Source organism: Hippocampus bargibanti, linkage group LG01 (genome assembly GCF_051943395.1).
Source record: "Hippocampus bargibanti isolate YZ-2025 linkage group LG01, ASM5194339v1, whole genome shotgun sequence".
In the NCBI taxonomy this organism is placed as follows: Eukaryota; Metazoa; Chordata; class Actinopteri; order Syngnathiformes; family Syngnathidae; genus Hippocampus; species Hippocampus bargibanti.
The window spans coordinates 7,700,810-7,720,040 of record NC_142734.1 but is presented as its reverse complement, the minus strand read 5'-3'; the positions used below and the strand labels follow the sequence as shown (position 1 = coordinate 7,720,040).

Here is a 19,231-nt window from a genome sequence, read left to right as displayed (position 1 = left end):
AGGGCAACAAATCTCATCCCGCTCGAGTCATTTTGGGACAAAGTCTACATGCTCCCCCACGACCCGCTAAGTTTGGGACAGTGCCAAGCACACGCACGAGTCAAACGCGCTAAAGTTGGACTTTTCTTTTTTATTTCTTCTATTTTTGCTTGACCTGAACAGCGTGAATCCAAACAGGTGAGTTCCTTTTAATTCTGTTTAACCACCAAGTTTGATCTTAAAATACTGAAAGAGTGCAGTGAATATTTTAGGGATAACATAATTTACCTACAGCAATCCATAAAAGGTCATCAACAAAGTGTAAAATGTCATTGTAAATATCTGCAGTATCAATTGAGTTTCAGTAATCGGTCTCATTTTTACACATTAGTGTGTTATTATCTGGAGGATTCCAATCAAAAGCCATTGCAACAAATTTCTGTAATATTGGCATTAAGGAATGAGAAGAAAAAATACTGAATACAGTAAAGTCTCGTTATATCGATATTCAAGGGAGTCCGAAAAAATATCGATATAACTGGGACTATCGATATATCCGACCCTGTTTGCATGTAATTTTCTCCGTGCGTGCATAGAAATGGTATCGATATAACCGTGACTATCGATATATCCGATATCGATATAACGAGACTTTACTGTATTACATGCTAAGTAGTCAATCAGCGACAAAAATCAAAATACATTGGCAGAAAAATTCTACCAAAATATATTCTTGACATAGAGTTTTTGAGACAGTGGTCAACATGTGTCGAGGCGTGTTGATTTTCATGTTGTCCCGTTTAATCATTGGGTGTTATTTGCTGGCTAAATCCTGTCGTGTCCCAGATTAACAGCGTCCCTTCGCCGACCCCAGCAAAAACATGTCCTCCTGCTTTTAAAGCACATCTTTCCACACTAATCTCAACATACTACAATGCAAAAACCTCTCAAAACGGGAATTGGAGTGATTCGCAGACAGCCGTTTCGAGAGATGAAAGAGCTGTTCACAGCGTGGTGCTGAAATAAGGACCCAAGCAGATATTCTGATTGTGATTCCAAGTTGTTGTGGATTCACAGACTAATTGCGTGTACTTTTCTGTCTTTGCTCAGAGTAAAAATGATGACCAAGCCATTTAGAAAGAGTGGCGAGATGAGCGACCTGGTGAGCTCCCTCACCTGGCTGGAGGATGACGGCAGCTCGCAGGATAGCGAGGAAAGCCCCGAGATGAGGGGGCACCACGTTCTGATGGAGGCGGGCCGACACTCCTGCTCTGAGCTGGGCAGTGAGGACATGGAAGAAGAAGAAGAAGAGGAGGAGGAGGAAGTGAGCGGGCCGAATGGAGAAATGGCTCCTAAAAGAAGGGGCCCCAAGAAGAAGAAGATGACCAAAGCTCGCCAGGAGAGGTTCCGCGCCCGCCGCATGAAGGCCAACGCCAGGGAACGCTCCCGCATGCATGGGCTGAATGACGCTCTGGACAATTTGCGTCGAGTGATGCCCTGCTACTCCAAAACACAGAAGCTGTCCAAGATCGAAACGCTGCGGCTGGCCCGCAACTACATCTGGGCGCTGTCGGAGGTTTTGGAGAACGGCCAGTCCCCAGAGAGCCACGGCTTCATGGAAATGCTTTGCAAGGGTCTGTCGCAGCCCACCAGCAACTTGGTGGCCGGCTGCGTGCAGTTGGGACCCGCTCCGCTACTCATCAACAAGCTGGAGGACAAGTGCGGAGGCCCCGGCTTGGGCGGGGCGGGGGGTCAGGTCGGCCATGCCCTCAGCTACCCGTCCCCGGGCCTCCCCAGCCCCCCTTACGGCTCCCTGGAGGCATCCCACCTCCTCCACATGAAGGGATTCAAGGCGGGCCAGGCGTTTGACAACCCCTCCCCTAACGAGTGCAGCAGCGGCACCCCGCCGTATGACGGGCCCCTCACGCCGCCCCTCAGCATCAGTGGAAACTTTGTCCTGAAGCAGGAGCCTTCGCCGCAGGACTCCGAGAGGAACTACAGCGGCCACACGGGCCACCACACCCATTACCTGCCATCCCAGCATTACGCCGCGTCTACAAGTGCCGGCCTACATGGCGGGCATCAGGGCCATCCGCTCTTTCAGGCGTCCCGTTATGAGCTGCCCCTGGACATGGCCTTTGACTCCTTCACTTCCTCGCATCTTCTGGCCTCTCAGATGGGTGCCGTGTGAAAAGACCCAGGTGGACCATTGCTGTGAAAGCAGTCTCTCCATGGCCTTCAATGACTGTACAGAGCAGGGATGGGCAATTTCAATGCTGGTTGGGGCCCCGATTTTTTTTATCAGTGCTCCTGGTGAGGCATAAGACCGCGCACTTCCTAACGACAAAAAAAGCTATTTTCTAAATATGGCAATGTGCAAAATATGTGCTCTTCATTCATCACTGCTTTCATAAAATGTTTGCATCTCTCCTCACTCAACAACAAATGATGACAAACTTAGCTTTTTCCCTTGGGGACTTGTGTGTAAAAATCCAAAAATGTAAAAAAAAAATGTTTTCTTCATTTTTTTATATTAATGAAGTGCCTTTGTGTGTACTTCATCTCATTTTGAATTTTCAAAAAGATCAGGCCTACTCACACAATAGTAGAGACCCCATATAAACACAACTAAGAGACATATGCCATCTTGTGGTGGCTTGTGATATTACAACCTAAAAATACACTCAACTCTGCATATTAAAATTTTGGGATTTTATTCCCTTTAATTTTTTCCCCTTAAAAATTATTCTTTTTAATCACTTGGATATTCTCATTTGTCACGATTTTGGGAAGATTCATTTTGGTTTTTTTTCTGGGGGTTGGGTGGGTGGAAAATAATTCAAGGGGCTATTCAGAGTATTGTTGCCAGTTGTCCATCCCTGGTTATAAAGACTGCATTGGTTTGCCATCTTTCACAGATAGACCCATCAACTTACATTCATCTACCTGATAGATTTCCATCTTTTATATTTTATTTATTCGGTTTAGTTCTACGGCTGAATTGTGGATGATCAGCACTGTTGAAAGTTACAGTCAGAAGAAATGGTACCAAAACAACCAACTTTTAATGCTTTTTGACTTGTGCACTGAGGCCTTGACCACCTCGGCATAAGCAAAGCAGTGCATTTATTTATATTTGTATTTAATATTTATTTGGTTACCGTCTTGTTAAAAGAAAACAATGCATTCACTCAGCACTGTTTTCTGTTTTGTTTAATTGTCTTCTTGGTTTGTTATTAGAAAGTCACTGGCAGCTATACGGTATTTAAGTAATTTATTTTTTGGGGTGCTCGTTCATTGGGGTTTCTCTAATTTGGGGTGTCATTGTTGTACATATTTGACTGTTTCGCACTTAATTGAATAAATATTCTTATACTGTCTTACATGGCATTTCCACAGCAATATTGTGTTCGTCCACGTGTAATTTTCTTTGATTGAGTCTTCTCCCACAAATGAAATTCACTCACAACCATTTATAAAAATGCTGATATATTCACTTCTGAAAAAGGGATTTCAAATGAAAATGTATTTTCACAAGTACGATACATAAATGTACCGTCTGACCATTTGATATATGATGTTATCCTTTTGCTATTAAACTAAATAAAGCTAATTTACAATTTTGCTACAGCTGAAAACAAACCACCCACCATTTTGTGGCGGTAACAAATGCAGCACCCTGACTTTCCCGTTGTATTGCTGTTTCTCATATTTCACCATACTTTAAAAATATATATTAATATACGTATTTAGTGGAGTTCAAACAGGATATCTGCCGTAGGATGTGTGAGTGTGCCCGATATGCTTGACTGTCTCATTCTGCAGTGAGTAGAGGGTCACACGGGACCCTGTTGTGGGCCATGGGAAACAACGCAAGTGGAACAGGTGAATATGGCACATGCAGGCTTTTTTCGCCATTTCTCGCACATGTCCCATTTTCCCATCTAACTCCTGCCAAAACACTTTGGGGCAAAAATTCAGCTGCAAAAACACACACACACACACACACACACACACACACACACACACACACACACACACACACACACACACACACACACACACACACATATATATATATATATATATATAATATTTTTTCCATATTGGACGGAATGGCACCCAAAGAGCGCAAAGTCAAGAGACTTTAGTCTGCAGCATCCTGATTTGTACTTTTAGACCTGCCGTGCATGATCTGGCTGAGTTCCGAACACACTTATATCACTTCTCTAATGTCAAAAGGCTGAGTTTTGACTTTAATGAGCACGGCGAGGCACTTGATGGCTCTTGAGGTGAACAAAGAACGTGGTGGCAGAGTGCAGCTGCGTCGCGCTCGCTGCGTTCGACAGTGTTGATACTTGCGTTCCTTCAAGTGACTGTTGACGGGGAAGGTGCCTCGAAGGCCGTTGTCGAAAAGAATGTTCCCCCTCTTCAGATTGCTCTCCAAAGGTTTGTCTTTTCCAGTTTGGCAACAGGACTGAAAGGCTGCGGGAGGAAAAAGGAATGATTGTTTTACAGGGCGCCACTGGTCTATTGTGAGTGCAGCCTGTTCTTTCTCTTGACCTGTGACCTCTATTGTTGCGGGGTTCTCTCGTTTGGGGAGAGCAGACAGCTGGGGGAACTACGGGTTGGAGAGGGGGGGGGGGGGTGATGGACAGCTGGGCCAATTTGGGAAGGGAGAAAGAGGAGAGTGAGAGCATGCGAGCGGGCTGGCGAAGAGAAAAGGGGAGCAGTGTGCTGAGGGAAAAACGTAGAAGGGGAAAGGGAGGCCGAGGGCACGAGAGGTGACCGGGGTCCTTGCTCTTCATTCACAACTTTGTCCTCTCGGCTCCTGTGTGTCAGTCTTGGCATATAGGAGGGACACATAGCTGCACACACGGGCTGATATTTGGTCTGTGAGAAAGTACTGAGAGAGTCAGTTGGCGCACACCCTCTTTGTGCTGTTTTGCCGCATGAATGGATTAGTCCTTCAAATGCGGATATACAGCACGATCAGATCGATTGGAAGAAACCTTGACAGTAGAATGTGCATGGAGCATGGAAATCATCTTCCCATAGGAAAGTTGATTTTAGCAACAATGAGTTTGCATCTCCAAGGCCTGCATCTCCGACCGTTCTACACGGCAGTCATTGAATCCATTCTGTGATCTTCCATCACGGTTTGGTTCGGGACCGCCACAAAAATAGAGAAAATACGACTTCAACGGACATTTAGGACAGTGGAAATGAATAAATAGCTCCGCCCTTCCCACTCTCGAGGACTTGCACACTGCAACAATCAAAACAAGGGCATGGAAAATCCTACTGGACCCTCCGCACCCTGCCCACCACCTCTTCCAGCTACTCCTCTCAGGCAGGCGCTACAGATCCATGCGCACCAAAATCTAGCATTTAAACTGTTCCTTCCCCCTAGCATTTACTCTCTAATAAGCAACCCAAACACAGTGATACCTCAGCTCACAAACTTAATTGGTTCCCAGAAAGTGTGTGTGTAAGGCGAAAGGTTCGTCTGCCGAACATTTATTTCCCATAAGAAACCATTACAAATGAGAATAATCTGTTCTTAAGTCCCCATAAAACATAAGTTTCTACTAAATAAGCCTTAAAACTACAGAAAATATACCTTGTTTTACGCATAATAAATGTGCCAATTTATTGTAATTGAAGAAATAAACTGTACTGTATAATAAAGTCGTTTTATTTACCTTTGTGATGGTCGTTTATGTAGTTGCCTCTATGTGATATCCGAGTGAAGTTGCCGTGCTTTCTCGGCGATAATACTCTCGCTCACACTGTCCCCTGCTAGCTGCTTTTTGTTAATGTAAATCAACAGAAGTTTTTCAACCTCTTCTATTGCCTGAGACCGTTGCTAAGACAACCTAGAAACACCTTTAGCTACACGTAGCAATGGTCGACTTAGCGTACTGGTACTGGGGTGCTAAGTCACACAAACGCACACCTCGTTCGTATTGTTCGTTGATCTCCTTCTGCTCGACCGTAATTTTCTTTTGTGTTCTGTTCGGCTTAACATTAGCCCGTGGTGGGGTCTATTTCGGTCCCATAACTGCAAATGGTACTCCACTCAATAGGAAACCACGTCTGCACTCAAACAAAGGTGGTGAAAACTAGTCCGTCAGCCACAGTGGCGCTGTACGACCGTGTGGTTTGGTTCATCCGCCGAAAACTAGTTCGTTAGTCAATACTATATGCTTGCGAATTTAATGTTTGTGAAGCGAAAAGTTTGTGAGCTAAAGCGTCCATAAGCTGAGGTGTCACTGTATAACTGGATCGTGTTTCTTTGCGATTTTGCACAACCCTGTGGAACAGCATCCAGTTATAATCATTGTAGCTCTAGCTCTGTACTCACTTGAACCACTGTTACTGACCTATATAATATATAATAATTGCACACTGGTTTTACTAAAATATGGGAACTGATGACTTTAAAATGGTTCAATGATTTTTATGTGCAAATGTCAAATGCTGTACATGAAAATACAAGAAAAATTAATAGCATTAAGATCCATGCACCCCTTTCCAAATGTGTTTGTCACAATAATAATAATAATAATAATAATAATAATAATAATAATAATAAATAATAACAATAATAATACATTTCATTTATAAGCGCCTTTCAAAAGTCTCAAGGTCACTTTACAGTCACAATGTATGTAAAAGTTGTTCATTAGAACATTAGAAGAAGCAGAAGAAGATTAGAACACTGAGGAGTCAGTCGTGCGTTTGACCAAATACAATTATTCAAAGAGACATTTGTTCACAATTTAAAACTATTTCCAAGTGTTAGACAAAAGAATACGAATTACAGCACACTTGAAACCACTTGGTTTTCAGGGGGCGGTGCCATCTCATGCAAATGAGCCACTGCTCAAAACATCTTTGATTACCATGGTGACCGAGACAAAGTCCAAGGTGTTAAGACGATATAAGCGTCATTTTGTTTCCAAGAAGCCTTCAGACAAATGTTTTTTTTCACTTGCATATCCACAAGTAGAAGAAAAAAAATGTCAAATATGTTGTGCAAAAGCCTCCAACAACTTGGCATATGTGCCAATTAATGTCGTTCGCTTATGGCATTTTGTATGAATCATATGTCGATGCTATGCATTGAATTACCAACAATGTAATATAATGCTCTCTTTAGTACATAATAACTCCTCGTGTGTGACCTCGCATACAGGTTGAACTTGTGCATCCTAATCGGAGGGGAAAGCAAGCTTCTCTAAAGCTCCTCAGCTGTGGTGACAGCAGAGGGCAACCTGTGGCTCAGACTACGAAAAGGATTGGGTCATGTCATGTCAGATATCTGCTCATAGCAAGGTTGTTACGATTCACCAAAACGAACAAATACAAATGAATGGATAAATCAAAATAAAAATGCAATTAAAAAAAAGACATTTTATGTTAACGAAACTGCAATTATACCAAACACTTTGGCTCTTTTGTTTAATGTCATCCATGAGCTTTTGGGGTTCACTTTAAATGTATTGATTTTGGTATTCCTGTAGGTCTGTACAGACAAGGGAAGGTTGAGCAGTTGTAATTTACCTAACTTTATTACAAACATTTCATCCTTTTATTTTAAACTTGAACTCAGCAAATTCTCCATTAAAAATAAATAAAACTACTCACTCTTAAAACATACGGGATTGGATTGGATTAGCCTTTATTCATCTCAAAGTGGAGACATTTACATTTCACAGCAGCAAAGTGATGAAAGGAAGAGGAAAGGAAAGAAAGAAGTAGAAAGACAAAATACAGGACGTGCTGTCAAGGCAGCCACTCTTGTGGCGCCATCTTGAAGTTAAAACACCCCCCGCCAAAAAAAAACCCAAATGACAAATAATGTGACACAACACAAAAGACTCAGACAGTCATTCAATCTGAAGCACTTTCTGCACCCTCTTTGTCATAGGAAGCAGTTCTAGATAAAAGAGGAGAGGATCAAGGCATCCTTTTCACCAATGGATCAGGGACGTCATGGTGGAATGTGCACGTCTACTACAACCTAAAACAAACACAAAGGTGTAGCATCCATTGACAAAAAGAGAGTGTCTGATATCTCCTGTCACATGTAAATCCGCTTCAATTCCAAGCCGCGGCAGTTCCACAAACGCACCGGCGCTCTGCACTGACGCTCCTTTCTTCCATTGCGGGCTCCTCAAACCATGCATCCATCCAGCTGAAGACTGTCCAACAGCACTGACCTTTCCGCTGAACAAAGAGGGGCTGTGAAAATGCTGCCCATTACATTCCGCCCAATCAAAAACGGTGCTGACATATTAGTGCTGTCAAAAAGGCGCAACCGCTCAGCAGAGTGTCCTCCTTACTAAATGTCATTGCCAAAAATTCTGAAAAAAAATCTGTATCCATTCTGCATGACAACTCAAAGTGACAAAACAAAACATAAAAACGACAACAACAAACAAAAAAGCAAGGCTCGTGAGAACACTTGCTGACGGCTGCCTACCCGGGTGCCATCTTGGACTTCTAATGGAATGAAACAACAAAAGTCCAAATGAAATTAAATTAAATCAACTGTTCATGAAAATCTCAAACGCTTATTACCCCAACTCCCAAATCTTCTACTTGAAGCTGTAACATTTCAAAAGCAACCATTCAAATTTCAACTCTTCGCCAAGTTGGTCACAAAGCTTGCTATTCATCTTTTGTGCTTATATCTGAGTTTGCGTGTGCCTCGCATACTTAATCCATGAGCCAAACAACAGTGGCTGCCCACTGAAATGAAAAGACCCTGATCCATAGGAGCTAGATTGAGGGATAAAGCATTGTGATTAAGATTGTATTAATGGGGCCATAGGAGGCTGGAAGGCTTTAATCAGTGTCTGTGCGCGAGTAATCCCTCAGACTTTAAACTGGGCCCAACACAGTGATCCCCCTCCCTCCTCTTGGGTCACACGCTTGCACGCAAGTGGGATGTGAGGGCGTATAACCCCGAAATTGAGAAGTTTTCGACACAGGCAGTGGACGAAAGACTGAAGACATGATGGTGACATTACAATTTGGAAGAGGAACGCATACTTTGCCCTTGGTTTTATGTCATATTCATAAAGGAAAGATATTTGAGAGCAGCTCGTGGATAATCCTAAGAAGCTCACATGCAGACTCATTACCTCTGGGTGGATGCAAAAAGTGACATTGTGTGCAAGAGGACATGGGGTGGGCCTTCTCCACCCAGGGTTCTCCCACAGCAGTAGCGTGTGGAAGTTAAAGAGCTTCTAATGGGATCTGGATGCTGTCGTGTTTACCCTGAGCCCCCCCCATAGCCCGCCCACTGCATTGTGGAAGTTGCCGGGCTTTGGCACTTCACAATAGGCCGAGTGTGGGGACAGATGGAGGTCTCTTTTGGACTAGGGCACAAAAACCACGAATGTAGGAGGGCCAGGGTGTCTGAGAGGCTGAGCAAGTGCAAGCGATGTGGGAGAAGTTGAAAAAAGGAGTGGGGGGTGGAGAGAGGGCTAAGGGGAGAACACCCAAACAGGAAGGCAGGCGTCATCTGCTTGAATCTTGTGGTGCTTGAAGTAGACGTAGCAGTAACCAGTTGCCTGTTGCTCATAAATCAAGCAAATCAGTTTGATTTGTGGAGCACATTTACACTGCATGAACTACACGTACACTATATACACTGCGAGACTAATAAAGGCAAATCCAATCCAATCCAATCCAACCCAATCCACACTACACATACTCCCAAACAGAAAAGTAGCTTCACATATTAAGAACCCAAATAAATTTGAGCTCATCGAGGTGATCGTTTACTCTACTTAGTGACACAATACAATCACATGAACTGATGTTGTTCGGAGACATTGATATACAGTGATACCTTGGTCTACAAACGCTTCAGCTCACAAACGTTTCGATTTACGAACATTAAATTCGCGAGAATATAATATTGGCATACAAATTTCTCCACTGTGAGACTAATAAAGGCAAATCCAATCCAAACTAGCTTCCGGCGGACGAACCAAACCACACAGTGCCACAGTGGCTGGCAGACTAGTTTTTGGCGGATGAACACCAAACCACACGGTCGAACAGCGCTACCGTGGCTGGCGGACTAGTTTTCCACCCCCCCTTTGACTGCAGACGTGGTTTGCTATTGCGTGGAGTACTTTTGCTATTATGGGACCGAAAAAGACCCCACCACAGATTAGCGTTAAGCCGAAGAGGACACAAAAGAAAATTACGGTTGAGCAGAAGAAGGAGATCATCGGAAAACACGAATGAGGTGTGCGTTTGTGTGACCTAGCGCCCCAGTACCAGTACGCTAAGTCGACCATTGTTACCATCCTTAAGAACAAGGAAGTTATTACAAGGAAGTTACAAGGAAGCAACAGAAGAGGTTCAAAGACTTCTGTTGATTTGGATTAATGAAAAGCAGCTAGCAGGGGACATTGTGAGTCAGGGTATTATCGTCGAGAAAGCACAGCAACTTCACTCAGATATAATCAAGAGGCAACGATATTAACGACCATCACAAAGGATCCTCTCCTCCATCTAGAATTGCTTCAGGTCACAAAGAGGGGACAGAAAGTGCTGAAGAATGAGCACTTTCTGTGTGTCTTCTCTGTATCTTTGTGTTGTCACATTATATGTTATATATATATATATATATATATTTTTTTTACTTTGTTACTTCCGGGTTGAGTGAACGCTGGCGCTGCTCACCCGTAGAAAATATCCTGTGACTGTAAAGTGTCCTTGAGAGTTTTCAACGACGGTTATAAATGAAGTGTATTATTCACTTCACTTCACTTCACTTCATCCCATGGCCTAGAAGGCCGTAGGGGTGCCATGATGGACGTCTGGGCAGTCAGAGATCTCCAGCGCTCTCGGTCGTCGTGGGTAGCGCGGTCGTTGTTTTTCCGGGCCTCGGCCGATCCGGCATGAGTGATCCTGACTGTTTGTACATCATGACATTTCAGTAGGCAATTAAACTTGGTGGTGCCTATCTCCTCTCCAAGATCTTCACCAGGAGTTCCGGAGCCCCCCTGGTTACCCTTGTCTCGTTTAGCCTGCCGGTCGAAGCAGTTTGCCATGGTGTGGCCGCAGAACCTCTGATACTTGGAGCCATAGACAGGAGCTGGGTGATGGTGAGGACCAGTTAGGGATCAACCAGCTATAAAGCATCAGCAATACAGCTGCGACCGTATCTCCCTCAAAGGTACTACCTCTCCCATACACCCCATACACCACAGTGTATTATTAGTAAAGGTAAATAAAACGCCTTTATTATAGAGTACAGTTTATTTCTTTAATTACAACACAATAGCACATTTATTCTACATAAAATAAGGTATATTTTGTTTAGTTTTAAGGCTTATTTAGTAGAAAATTATGTTTTATGGGGACCTGGGAACGGATCATTCTAATTTTTAATGGTTTCCTTTGGGAAATAAATGTTTGGCAGACAAACTTTTCGCCTTACACACACTTTCTGGGAACCAATTAAGTTTGTAAACCGAGGTATCACTGTACTGTATTTTCTGGTGTACAAGACCCCACGTGCCATGGCCATTTTATCAAATTTCCAATGGTTACAAAGAGACTCATTTGCTGCCATTAAGGACTCAGACCTTTTGACTGTTTTATTTAATCCCACCTACATTTCCAACCTGTCCAACAGTATGTTATGGAGAAATTTGTTGAAATGCTGCGCTGAGATCTAACAAGACTAGAACTGACACCCTCCCTGCAGCAGTGTTCAGGCCTTTGGGAGTCAAGTTCAACATCAGTTGATAAAACAAAAAAAAAACACACTCAACTCTAAGTGGGACTCTAATTTGCTCATACAAAAAGACATACAATGTTCTTTTTTTCCATGGAGATTAATGGAATCACATTTGAAGTGTTTCGGGAACTTGCCTGACTGCAGTGAGCAGTCAGCAGAATTCGGTGTTAACAGATTTCACAATATTCACAACAATGAAATGGTTTGGTGTTTGTAATCTATTATTATATCTACCAATATGTATTTTAAATGACCGTTGCAAATTCTGTCGTGTGACTGATTTTTTCATGGACTAGTTGAAGTGCTGCATTATTTAGTATTTTCGCTGGTTTGTGATAATGTTTGACCTAGCAGCAGGTGTATTGGAATTTTTTCACTCAAAAAGGCAAGCAAATTAATTGCAGTTTTCTCTTAAGGGGAGTACTGCCTTGCATTTTGATGTGTATCTTCAGGAACTGTTTCTTTTTTCATTTTGTTTTTTATTTAACTTTTCAGTCTATTACAGTTGAATCTATCCTTCAAGAATTTTTCTTGCAACATTATGTAAGTGAAGTGTGAATGTTCAAAATGCAATTCATGTTAAACTGGCTTACAATGGTACTGCGGACTCAGCTACTGATCTTGGTGATGAAGGTTGCATTTGGAGAGCAAGGTATTTGTTATTCGGCAACTGCTGCTTTAGCATACGTAATTATTGCAGTTTAAACACTTTAGAGCAGTCGTTCTTAACCTTTTTAGAGGTACCCAACGTAACCAGTTAATATGCACAATAACCATTCATGAGTAAAAAATAAATGTATACAATTTAAGAAAAGATATTCATTGAAAACAGAAAAAAGTAAATACCATTTCAAGAGAAAGGTATGTGTATTCATTCATTCATTTTATTATACTTATTTTTATTGTATGACATATTATCACAACAGTCACATGTTGACAACGAAGAAAACTGAATTTAAATCTTAACCCAGGTTGAGAACCGCAGCTTTAAAATGGTACCCTTTTGTAAGATGGTAACATAAAGTGTAAGAATTATTCTTCAAAGCATGATCATAATGCTGCTTTGATTTGGATTCAAGCGCAGAACCATCATCTGGTATATATACAGTACTGTACTCCATATCAATAAAATCTATTGAGACGCAAGGATAGTGTCAAATTGTAAGATAATTGAGCTCGTGCTCACAAGTGACAATAAGCGGCTAATTGTCTGGCAAGGGTTAAAGCAGGTCAGGCGGGAGGTTAAATGGGGCCGCTCGGGAGAAGAAGGGTGCAGTGATAGATGCTGATGAGAGAAGCAGGAGAATAGGAAAACACAGGCGGCGGAGGAGGGGAGAGGGAGGAACCCGCTTCATCAGCAACAGATGGACCTGACGGCAGGCCCAGGTTGTAAACTTTCAGCCGGCAACATCTGTCCGTTTGTCCATCTGCTGCACTATTACTGTTTCGTTTGTTTAGCGCGAGTGATTAATTAGGAAAAACGGCACTCTGAGCCATTTGCGCAGTTCTTTTGTCACTGCATATCAATTATAACAGGAAGAACTAAAACCGCTGCCAGTTTAATGTGTGCACAGCCAGTATTATTAAATCACATTTATGGCTACTAATGAATTGTGGCCGACACGGGGGGCTCTTTTCACAGTGGTGCAATGTACATTGCATGCTGTTGCTTTGGAAGAGCAGAGGGGAAACAATCCACAAGTAAATAGAGGTATTTCAATTTAATTCCAAAAGTTGCAGTCTTTCAAGCATCAATCACAAAGCAGATACAAATCACGCAGTGTGGTGTCTCTTAAAGGTTGAACCTCACCTAATATAACATCGGAGATAGGAGGCCTCCATTTTGCATAATGTATGAATCCTTTCATTAAGGCCAATTCATTATTTCAAATGTTGTTGTCAAACCTCAAAACCCCATCTTAGCTGCCACAATTTTATGTGCACCATTTGCTTTTGTGCCCCATGTAAAAGTTGAGCAATGGTTCCCACGATAGTGTGTACTGTATGATGCCGACTACTTTCTCAAATGTTCTAAAAGATACAATATACAATATATCCTGATTTATATAGTGCTTTCACAACAGCTGAAGCTGGTCCATAGCACTTAACAAAACAGTGAACAAAGTAAAATAATAAACTCAAGACATGACATAAAATAGGATTGTGCAAAAAAAGTCTGAACTTACTGTGCATGATGGTGATCAAATCATGTTGCGCTGGTTCCTTTCATCTTGTACTTCATTTGAAGTGGTAAAATAAGATGAGTGAGATGAAATTAAAATGGTTGCAGTGGTCACTGAAAGCAAAAAGACATACCTCAGACAAAGGTGGCACTAAAGGCCTCACCAGAAAAAAAAACATCTATCTTCCTTGGGTACTGTACATTAAAAGACATTGTCACCGAAATTATAAAAACGAGTTATTCATCTTTTTGGTTGTCTGACCTGCGGGTTGTTCCAAATGAAATGCATCTATTGGCTTGGTTTTGTGTCATACGTTTGTTCTTGTGTGTCTCCAGCAGGGGGCTGCCCTCCAGAATGCACACCTGCTGCCAAATATTAATCTAACGACTACTATTTAAGGCAGGGGTCGGCAACCTTTTTGACTAAGAGAGCCATAAAAGTAATATATATATACAGTAAAGTCTCGTTATACCGATATCGGATATATCGATAGTCCCGGTTATATCGATACTATTTCTATGCACGCACGGAGAAAATTACATGCAAACAGGGTCAGATATATCGATAGTCCCGGTTATATCGATATTTTTTCGGACTCCCTTGAATATCGATATAACGAGACTTTACTGTATACATATTTTTGTGAGAGCCACACACATGCACACACACACGCACAGACACGCACGCACATGCATGCAAACACGCATGCACGCAGCCGCGGACACTTTTCAACAAAATGTCAGAATGTATTATTTAAAGGACAACCGACATCTCCGGACAAGTTGTGTCCATAATTTGTAAAATCGCTTCAAATGACTTCTACTGAGCGTATTTTACAAAGATTCCACCGCTTATAGCTATATTTTACATTTTAAGACTCGCGCTGAATATTCTGGAAGTCTTGTTTTTGAGGTGGTGACGAGTCCTCACCCTACGTCACTGAAGGAACGCCCCTCACCGAGAAAGGCCATACCTTGCATCACCTCAATGCATTTTGTGGTACTTTATTTGGTCTGAAAACTTCAGGTTGATCCGTGTTGATGGCGGAATTAGAAGGAAAACACATAAATAACATGATAGTGAATTGTTGTGTGTTGCGCCAAGACTTCTACTGTGCATTTGATGTTTGCTTACAAAACATCCCAGGATACAATTTCCACGGAACTTTGTCACCCTCTTCTGCCTCTTTTCGGTACTGTGAATACTAAAGAGTTTGTCACTACATTTCTCTCCAGATGCATCAAAATGACCGGAATAAATTCTTTAATCGATTGCAAACATGTATGCTTTCCTCTTCAGAACTATTTGCGTCTTGGCGTTACACCAGGAACAAGGGAGCGGGACCCTCTGAAACTGGCCACTTCCGGGTTCAATTTGAAGTAGTTTTTGGACACTTTAAGTCATTTTTATTGGTGTTTTGCATTTGACTAAAAATATCATACTGCGTGTTTTAGACGCTATAAAACGTTTTTCTGATGTCAGTTAGGAATAAAAAAAGTGATGTCGGTTGTCCTTTAAAATAACTTTGTGATAGTACTCACCATTAACACGAATGGTTTTCCGTTCTTCATGATTGGTAAAAATCTAGCTAAATCAGGGGTGTCAAAGTCATTTTTTGCCGCGGGCCACATTGTAGTTATGGTTTCCTCTCGAGGGCCGTTATGAATTTGGGGAACCCATTACAATGTTTAAATCCCTTCAAATATTACATATAGAGCACACAGCAAATTAATGAATAACTCGTTTTCAAATCTGAAGTCAAGAATAATGACTTTTATTGTGGTTGACATCCAAAAATATGACATTTTGGCTCAGATTCTAGCAATCATCATGGACTTTAACTAGTTTGATTTGCTTTCGCGGGCCGAAAAACATGATGTGGCGGGCCGGATTTGGCCCGCGGGCCTTGACTTTGACACCTGTGAGCTAAATGATCGGAATGAAAGTGAACTTGCCGGGTCCATACGCGAAGGTACTGCTAGCTAGCCTGCACACGGATCATTAGCTTCCGCACTTGCTTTCTGCTGTCTCCCGCAGAAGTATATTGATGCTAATGTTAGCATGCGGCTTGTCAAAGTGCCACTGACAATCGACTGTTTCATCGATGGTATTGTTTAATTCATCATTAGAATCAGAACCATATCTCTCCACAAAGGCGAATCCTGTGTAGTGTACGATGCTTGTCATTTTTTTTACTCGTCGGGCTTATTTAAAAGGGGTGTTTACCTGTTTCGACAACGGCCAGTATCATCCAATCAAAATTGCGCTTTCTGCCAACTGCCACCCAAACAGGAAATGAACAGCGAAAAAGCGAGAATATGTATTTAGTTTTATCGGCAAGCCAGATGCAATCATCAAAAAAGCCATAGGTTCCCGACCTGTGATTTAAGGGCTTCTCAATTGTCATGTCAGTCGGATAATTCATGGGCCTGCCTCCAACTATTGAATTCTTTCTTTTCATTTTGTGATGTTTTTTCTGTATCAGACATGTTTTTTTCTTATCTATTTATTCATTCATTTTCCAATCCGCTATCACAATGTGGATGAGTGGGTGCTGGAGCCTATCCACGCTGTCTTTGGGCAGTAGGCAGGGAACACCTTGAACTGGTGTCCAGTCAATCGAAGGGGACACAGAAACAAACAAGCACTCGTGCTGACACTCACACCTAGGGACAAGTTTTGAGTGTTCAATCAGCCCACTAAGCATGTTTATGGAATGTAGAAGGAAACCGGAGGACCCGGAGAAACCTCACGCAAGCACGGGTAGAGCATGCAAAATCCACAAAGGGAAGCCGGAGCGGGACTCGAACTTGCGACTTCTGCACTGTGAAGTTGGCATGCTAATCACTCAACTAAACGGAACACTATGTCTATTTATTGACAAGCTACTGTTTATCCGTGTATACTTTGTCCTTGCATTTTGCAAGAACGCTGGGTTGTTTAGTTTTCTTTTTTTTTGCAGCATTGTTCATCAGCCTTGCAAGCTATTCTCTGAAGAATGATTCTATGGTTGAAGTTTTGTGTAAAACAGTGGGTTTTCGCTGACCTCCCACTCCTCAATGACGCCACGTCACAGGTAATTTCAGCCATGTTTAACTGTGAATTCCGTTGGACATGTACAACATCATCTACTGTAGGCATCTCCTCTTCTGCTGGCTGTCAATGACAAATCTAACACAGCTGCTGATACACTTGATGAGATGAGAAACCGCATACATGTGGCTGAGTGGACAAGTTTTATTTTGTTATTTATTTATTTTTGGAGGAGGTTAATCGTATTCGCGGTTCACAGCAACTTTTAGCTCAGCTCGAGAAGCAACAGTGGAAAAAGAAATCAATCGGTCATTTGAAAACTGTAATTGAGAACAGGATCTTCCGTTAGATGTCAGAAGGTCAAATTCACCTGTAATGATGTCATTCATACATCACAATAATACTGCTTTGTATTCAATTAAACAGGTTCATATTACACAGGAAGTACATTTGTGAGTAACGTGAGAAGAAATCATTTCAGTCAAGCTTTAGAGAGTTTTCTTGGTGTGCTAGGAGAATTGTGCAAAATAGGTGCTGGAGACAATATTTTGCTGTAGTAATTGTAAATAGTCTTTCCTCACACAGAATCCTTCCTCACCCCCAAATTTTAAAAAATGCAAACCTGAAACAGGCAGGCATCTGAGGATCGGTGATGACCCAAACGATTTAACACGTTTGCGGTATTCCCATGGCCAGATAAGCCCGTCATTCAACATCTGTGCTGCCCCAAATAACGCCATGGGCACCCTCATGAAAAATAGATTTTCACAGACAGATTAGTGTCACATTCACAATCATTGTAAACATATTGCATGATCCATGCGTGGGAATTCTCCTGTCATGAGGTGCCTCTATGTCCAGACGTCAGCCTTGTATTTGTTTCACTTGACCATGTCAGCATCAGCCAAACTCATTGGCCAAAGAACAGTGGGTTCATTGGTTGAGGATATGAAGGAAATAAGACCAATGGAAATTCAACATTTAAAAGTCCAGTCAAAATTTACCTTTGTTTTAAGCACCCCCCACTGGTTTAAACGTGGTACTCTGATTGATAGGGCTATTGCAGAATACAGTATTAACCATATAAGACAACCATTTTTATCACTCTCAGGCGGCACCCATTTTGATGGTTGCTATCAATTAAAAGAAAAATACGTCACAGTGCCCAAGGACTCACAATACAACCAATCACAACTCACCTGTATACTGGGTTTGGTTCTGTGATGTACGCAAGCTGAGCCCGCCTGGCAACGGATGTCATTTTCAGCAGGTGTTGGCAAAATTATAGGTGCACCCTGAAATGAATACAAACGGGTTGTTAGTTAGTTGGTTGGTATATTCTATAAATGTGACATTTAATCAGATTATGTTTAGACTCAGGTGGGCACAGAGCATTGTCATTAGAATCTGCAGAGATCTAATTGCCTGAATTGGATCAGCAGATATTTTGCTGTGTATGCAAAAATCGATAATCGGCTAATGAAACTTGCCTGATCAATCGATATTCAGATCTGCAATTTATGTATTTACAGGAAAAAAAGCCTCATATCACGACGTGAAAGCACTGAGAGTAGCCCATTTTATATGTGAGCAACACATTCTGTGAGCAAAAGGCCTTTGAACCGGAGGCAGAAATTCCTCGTCCATGCCCTCAACCATTCAGTACAAAATAGTTTTCCAAGTTATATGATTGCCATGGTTAAAAAGTCACAATACCATTCTATGGAAGAAAAAAAATATATACTGTAAGATCAGAAACCCTTTACTGTACTGATCTCACAAGAGAAATTTACAGCAGCAAAATTATATAAAGAAGAAATAGAAAAAACAAAAGTCTATAAATTATAAAGTGTAAGCAGATTAAAAATTGGTGAGTGGGGTGAGTTTGGGTTTTCAGGTTTGACGATTCAATAGCCTGACAGCCATCGTCACAACAGGTAGCAGTACCTCTCCTTCTTGCAGCGTGGGTGCATCAGTGTATGGCTGAAGGAGGTGTCATGGTGGCCTTTGAGGGTCTTTCCATCCTATAGCTTTTAGCTTGGCTAGCATTCTCCCATTGCCCACCTCTTCCAAAGTGTCCAGGAAGCAGCCCAGAACAGAGGTGGTCCTCCTGACCAGTCAGTTCTATATCTCTTCGTCCTGTGCTGAGAGGCTGGCTCTGCCAGAATGAATGGCTGAGGCCAGAACAGTCATAGAATGTCTTATGGAGTGACCCAAAAATATATTGTTGCACTATCTTTCCACACATTAACTTACAGAA

At 42.1% G+C, this 19,231-nt stretch overlaps 1 protein-coding gene across 1 annotated transcript; it reads left to right on the top strand.

Moving 5' to 3' along the window:
* On the top strand, nucleotides 1-3,570 carry neurod4 (neuronal differentiation 4). The gene is made up of 2 exons (XM_088990927.1): nucleotides 1-177; nucleotides 1,090-3,570. The coding sequence occupies exon 2, from the start codon at nucleotides 1,097-1,099 to the stop codon at nucleotides 2,168-2,170; it is 1,074 nt and encodes a 357-aa protein (XP_088847053.1). The 5' UTR covers nucleotides 1-177; nucleotides 1,090-1,096; the 3' UTR covers nucleotides 2,171-3,570.
* The last annotated feature ends 15,661 nt before the right edge of the window (nucleotides 3,571-19,231 follow it).

What these genes read in the sequence shown, in the direction of transcription:
- neurod4 (XM_088990927.1), top strand. Translation starts at nt 1,097, where the DNA reads ATGATGACCAAGCCATTTAGAAAGAGTGGCGAGATGAGCGACCTGGTG.